We start from the raw sequence: 6,451 nt of genomic DNA on the forward strand, positions 1-6,451 counted from the left end.
GTTTTATATGTTCTTATACATTCATGTTGCTTTTTCTGTTAGAATGTAAGCTGCTCCAGGGCACAGGCTGTTTCTGTTTTTGTATCTCCTAAGCATGCCACAGTGCCTGACAAGTAATAGGTATTTCGTAAATGCTCCTTCCTTGCTTGATTGATTAATAAAATGAATATGACTTTTGCATGCAGCTTTTCTTGGAACACATCTGTTGTGTAAATTGAGGCACAACTTTTTTTTTCTTTGCTAAAATATGTAATGAAGAATGACATGTGTTACAGCCCATAAGCTGAAACTAGCCCACATAAAGAGACTGGATTGCCTTTCCTGCACCTTAGTAGATGAGAAACTGTACAATGCCCTAGAAAGAGGTCTGGGCTGAGAATCCAAAGACTTGAGCTCTAAACTCAACTCTGCCGCTTAGGCAGGTGACTCAAACTTCCTGAGCCTCAGTTTCCTCTTCTATAAAATAGGGTCAATAGATACCTTCCTTAATGAAATTATGTATATGAAAATGTTGTGTAAAGTGAGTATTATAAGCAATGCTATAAATAAAAGGTCGCTATTATTTTGCTACTTAGTCCAAAGAAAAGTTTCATTTAGTTTACTGCAATTGAAAAATTATTGTTTAAATGTTTCTTAAGTTTTTAAAGCAGTAAGACTTAGTAACTTTTAAGAAACTATTTTTAAGAAGTCGTTTGTTAAAGTAGAGGATGATTGTAATATTGGAGGGTGGGTGCCACCTACGTTCTTGGTTCAAACAAATCCCAAGTACCAACTTGTTGGTGGTCTACTCTATTTATAAATAGGACCTTTCCTGCATGTAGTTGATGACACTGTGTATAATTCTGAATGGTTAGTTTACCCCAGTTCAGACCTTGGAGGGCCAGTTGACCTCTCTTGATTTCATAACCACAGACTGTATCCTTAATTCTGCCAGGCGTCTTTCATATGCATTGTTCACAAGGGGGCTAGAGTAAGACAGCATAGCTGAATCAGTACAAATTCATTCTTTACACTAGTCAAGTCAACAAATATTAAGTACCTACAATGTGTCCAACACTGTGCTAAATTCTCTTGGAAAAAAAAAGCTACTCAAACTGGACAACTTATACTTTTGTTGCGATGAAGTGATGCTAAATTCTGCATAGTAGTTGGGTCTGCCGTTAACCTCAGAGGCATGAGAACTTTGTGCATCTCCCCTGCATGTTGATCCTTCCCTGGAAGTATTCAGAACAGCCAGAATAAGAAACTGGCATCCAGCTAAGAGAAGTTGTGACTCTTGAGTCTTTTATGTAACTTTAAACTCCATTCCACACATATCAGGAGCTTATCTCCACTCTGATGCTCACACAACTCCCATTCTGCCATTTGGAAACAGCATTGGACCAGGAGTTAAGAAACTTGGGTTATTGTCCAGACATTGCTACTAGTTGGCTGTGTGAATTTGTTCAAGTTCTTCTACCTTTCTGGGCCTTATTGTCCTCATTTCTAAATTGAGAGACTTACATTAAATGGACTCCAAGGACCCTTCCAGACCCAACGCTGATTCTGTCATTTGAGTGACCACAACTGTTGAGGAAAAATTGCCCCTGCATGCTCAGTACCTTTAAGGAGTCTTAGAATAAAGACACAGGTACTACAGCACTGTTGAAGCAGATCCAAAGGATTCCTTAGGTACCATGGTATTAGTTTAAACTGTATATGTCTTTTCTTCTAGGTATCATGAACTGATTACAAAGTATGGGAAGCTGGAGCCCCTGGCTGAAGTGGACCTAAGACCCCAGAGCAGTGCAAGGGTAGAAGTCCATTTTAAAGATCAGGTGGAGGAAATGAGTATTCGTCTGGACCAAACAGTAGCAGAACTAAAGAAACAATTAAAAACTTTAGTACAATTACCAACAAGCAACATGCTTCTCTACCACTTTGACCATGAAGCTCCCTTTGGCCCAGAGGAAATGAAGTACAGCTCTCGAGCACTGCACTCCTTTGGCATTAGGGATGGAGACAAAATTTATGTGGAGCCCAAAACAAAATAGCCTCTGCTACCATTGTACAGACACACACACACACACACACACACACACACACAGACTTATTTTCCTTTGAGAGGGAAAGGCTTGATTTTTATTTTAAGGGTTGAATTGAGTGCGTGTGTAGAAGTGGGTGTGTGCGCGTGCCTATGTGCACGCGCGCGCATGTGTGTGTGTGTGTGTGTGTGTGTGTGTGTGTGTGTGTGTCTATGTGTATGTGTATGAGTGGGTGTCCCCTGGAACAGGTAGGGGGGACCATTTGGGGTTTTCTTTTCTACACAGGTATCTTTGGCTCAGACAACATAATTGGCCCTGATCTCCAGTCTATGTGCCCTCATGGAATAAGTAAAGAAGAGATCACTGGATTCCTTTTGTGTTCCTTGGAAGCTATGTGACCACTATGTACCACTACCACCATGCCAGTGTACTTGTGAGAATAGCACGAAGGGTTCATTGTTATCTCCCTTTCTTCTCTGCACTAAGGTTAAATCAGGAAACCAGGAGGCATGGCAGAAATGGCCAGCAGCTCGTCTCCTTGTTCCCTACCTCTCCTTTCTCTCCCCACCCCCCCCACCCCCATCCGTTTTCCTTTCATTTTTAATTCAGGTCAGTTCATTGACTTAATTTAACTCTGATTTTGTTTTGACTTGCCATTTCTTGACAAGTGATTTTTCTTGTTTTTAAAATAAATGGAAGGATTTTAATGCTTATTCTCACCTGATTTAGACCTCAGGTATTCCATAAGATTAAATGAGAGTATTTAAAACTCTGCTAGCAACACACGCTGCTGCTGCTACAGGCGTGCATGCAGTTTTTGAGGTAATCCATTACCAGGAACCTCCTAATATGTTACTCTTCCCATTTCAGCCATTGAAAGGGTTTGTTCTGGCACTTTGCATTGATGGTGGGGAAAAGTGATCCCATCCACCAACTTCATCATGAACAAGCCAAAGGGCAGCTCATTTTATTTTACATTTCAGTAAGTTACCTTAGTGAGAGTGGCAGCACAAGGATACTTCTGTCTAATCTGGGTTAGGTAGGAAAACTCTTTAAAATTGGCATAAAAGAGATTCTTGTCTGAACATTTTTTCTAAGCATAAAATGCGCTCTTTTTTTAAAAGCACTTTTCCTTCAAAGCTTGGTGTTTTACCTACTTTTAAATCTTTTTGTTTGTTCCCATCTTTCCCTCTTCTGTCAGATATTTTCCCTACGTAGTGAGCCTCTTTCCTTGTCCATCCTATTGACAGGTTGAAGACTTTGGAAACACTTAACTCTGGGATTAAAGACGTTCACGTGAAGTATTTCTCAAAGAATGTCATTGGGTATCTGGTTGTACCTGAACTTTTAACCTGGGATAGATGACTCCACACCACGTCACAAATAACTTTTGTTCCTGTGAAGCTTTTGGATGAGTCTTAGAATGTCTTATTTTGGGTGTTGGGTTTATTTTTTTTTCCATCTTTCTGTTTTTTCTATGCCATAAAGATGGGAGTTTCTTCTCTTGATGCACTTCAGGTTCAGTATCTGTTAAGCTTTTGACTCAGATTTGCTGAACTTCCAGATTCCCTGAAACATTAAAGGTAGAAACCAAAGGGTTCAAGAAAGATGAATGAAGTTCATTCTTCTTCTGCTGTTGCTGCAGGCTTTATCTTCCCAAAATCAGTGAGATGAAAATAGTGATCCAGGCTGTAGATAGAATACAATGATTATTTCACTATTGCCTTTTCCTGCAGTTCTTTGGAAGTGGGGAGAAAAAGCATGGTGGCCATGGCATCATGAAGATTAAAACACATGGTGCTCTGTGTGTGTGCATGTGTGCGCCTATGTGTGCATGTGCGTGGAGGTGAGAGACAAACAACAGAATTGAGAATGTCGTTTCTATCATCCCTTGGAACAAATATATTCTCACCCTTGAGACTATAAGAAAATCCCTTAGTAGAAGGCAGAGCAAGCACTTTACACTTTAACCATATGTGGAGTGGTCACATTTAATTAGATATTTTACTATAAGTCGAAGTTTCATGAAGAACATTTTTAATATTAAATAGCAACCCGTTTCTTTTATTGTAAAATGCACCATTCATCAGCTACAAGTTTATTCATTTTGTTGTGAAGTTGTAGATAAAGGGAAAATTTCTGGTTTACGGAAGAGCGATTTCACTTGGGAATGGTGCTGGTGTTATAACCAGTGGTATTAGTGCTGTGTGATTATTGACTATAACAACTTGAACAACACAATTACAGGTCTTTTAGAGTTGCAGAGCAGAAGCAAATGAAGAAAGATCATATGAGGACTCATGCTTCTAGATTCACCTAGGTGGTGGCCATGTGATATGTTGATTTTGAAACAAGATTGATTGGTGTGTTGAAAACAAAAATTATTTTTATCGTAGTCCCCAAATGTAGAACACTAGTAGGAGACAGTTAGCTTTTAAACGTACAAATTAGGCATATTTGATTTGCTTGCAGCTCTCTTGAATTACTTAGAAACTGACTTCTTCCAGGTTTACTGGCAGCACGTCCCAGACATTTGCAAGACAGAGAGCTCTCTTAGCCAGTAGGGCAAAACTGCACACTTCAAGTGCTGTGGGTAGAATATACTTTTTTCTAAAAGAGAAAAATTATTTTAGAATTCCTTATTATAAGAAGTTTAAAATTATTAAAAATTTAATTTTTAAGTTATTAAAAAAAAGACAAAAGCCACACCAAAAACCTGAGACAAACATTTATAAGTGTACATGCATCAACAGAGAGAAAGCAGTTTTGAGTGTTTGAATGTATTAAAAATTTCCAGTTTACTGAAGGGATTCAGAGCTGTGTATATTATAAGACTTGTACTAGCTTCTGCACCTTGTGTGTTCTCTTAACCAAGTGCTACTTCCATAAGGACTTGTTTGTTGTTATTGCCACTTAATGCCACCATCTGCCACAAATGCTTAACATGGCAGTGGATGTTTTAACCACCTAGTTTCTCAAGAGCTTTTGGTGGAAATTAAAACCAAAATGAAACAAACCTGTATGTAAAGAAGTTGAATGGTATGACATTATACTTTTTAATTTTATGTGTGTTTACTTTTTAAAAAATGTTTTTTCAAGGCTAACCAGATGTTACAACTGTGTTGCTAAAACAGCAGTGTTATGAGCATAGAACAGTTGTTTCACAGGCAGGAGGAGGAATTGTCACCTTTTGATTCACATTGGTAACTTACTACAGTATGTAGAAGTTAATGTGCTTGCTACATGGGAAGTGTTGGGTTATGCAGGGTAACTGAAATGTGGGTCTGGAGTGCTGGATTGTGATGAGCAAAGCCATTTCTTCTTGTAAATTAGATTCCCTCCCCGCCCCTCTTTCATGTTGAATTGGAAATGCTAGCAAAGTAGACTCTATGAAAACATCCAGAAGCTGTTCATGTTCTCTAATTGTGTTGTGAACACTCTACTGTTCTCCATGGGTGCTTCATCAGAATATGTCCATTGTTGTGATGGAGAGGACTGGACTCTCAGGCTCTTGACTCTGCCAGCTGTCTCCTGCAGTTAATGGAAATAGATATTTTATTTTAGAATATAATTTAAACATGAAGGTCTATTCTTTGCACTTTTTATTAATATATATAGAGAGATAATCTTTAAAAAAAATTAAAGATCCAAGTCCATTTTCTCTTTGTGTCTTGATTCTTTCTGGGGTTCTGGAGTTAGAATTTTGCATATGCTTCTTTCTATTGCCAATAATCAGCAGTGATTCTGTTGCCAAGTTCTATGGGGACCTACCTATGTCAAGTTAGCAAGTGACATGATTGACCATTGCAACAAACTTAGTTGAAACTGTGTCTCCCCCCCCCCCCGCATTCCCTGCCCTGCCAAAACACAAAATAATGTTACACTTAGGAGTTTTAGCGAAAGTCCAGTCTTGCTTCTTTTGACAAGCTCAGTTTGCTCCTAACATATTCAGCATTTTTCTTTGAATGAACTTGAAAGTTTCACCTTTTTGAATTTCTCATGCAAAGCTTATACTCTTTTCTGTGAGATACTTGTATGTATCAGCTCTAGAGGTTGTTTTGAACCATGTAAATGTGCCAGTAGTCTGCTGTATCAGTTGTTCACTTAGTGTCTAACCTTTTATCAGGATCCAAGAACTATACTTGATATTTCCAAAACTCCAGGATTAGTGCATGGAGTCTAAGTAAAATTGATGACTTTAATACCTCCCTTGACCATTTAGAAATGCAAAGGCAAAATTGTTTGACCATTTCTCGTTTAAATTGAAAATTGCCTCCTGTTCAGCTTTGAAAGCAGTGATAATATTTTCTATTTCCATACCACAATTACTAACATTGTTTATCTTGATCTCTAAGTACTCGCAAGGTAGACATGCATTGAGACACCCTGTGCTCAAGTCTGTAGTAGGGAAAGATGTGATACAGTAT

At 38.5% G+C, this 6,451-nt stretch overlaps 1 protein-coding gene across 3 annotated transcripts in view; it reads left to right on the plus strand.

The window, feature by feature from the left end:
• TBCEL (tubulin folding cofactor E like) overlaps positions 1 to 5,685 on the plus strand; it is a 52,313-nt gene extending 46,628 nt beyond the window's left edge. For all 3 annotated transcript variants that reach the window (XM_078146901.1, XM_020984870.2, XM_078146902.1), the window contains exon 8: positions 1,715 to 5,685. In XM_078146901.1, coding sequence (XP_078003027.1) covers positions 1,715 to 2,033 — 319 coding nt within the window. In that variant the 3' untranslated portion in view covers positions 2,034 to 5,685. The remainder of the gene's footprint in view (positions 1 to 1,714) is intronic.
• The last annotated feature ends 766 nt before the right edge of the window (positions 5,686 to 6,451 follow it).

Source organism: Phascolarctos cinereus, unplaced genomic scaffold (genome assembly GCF_003287225.1).
Source record: "Phascolarctos cinereus isolate Bilbo 61053 unplaced genomic scaffold, phaCin_HiC Scaffold_726;HRSCAF=1367, whole genome shotgun sequence".
Taxonomy (NCBI): domain Eukaryota; kingdom Metazoa; phylum Chordata; class Mammalia; order Diprotodontia; family Phascolarctidae; genus Phascolarctos; species Phascolarctos cinereus.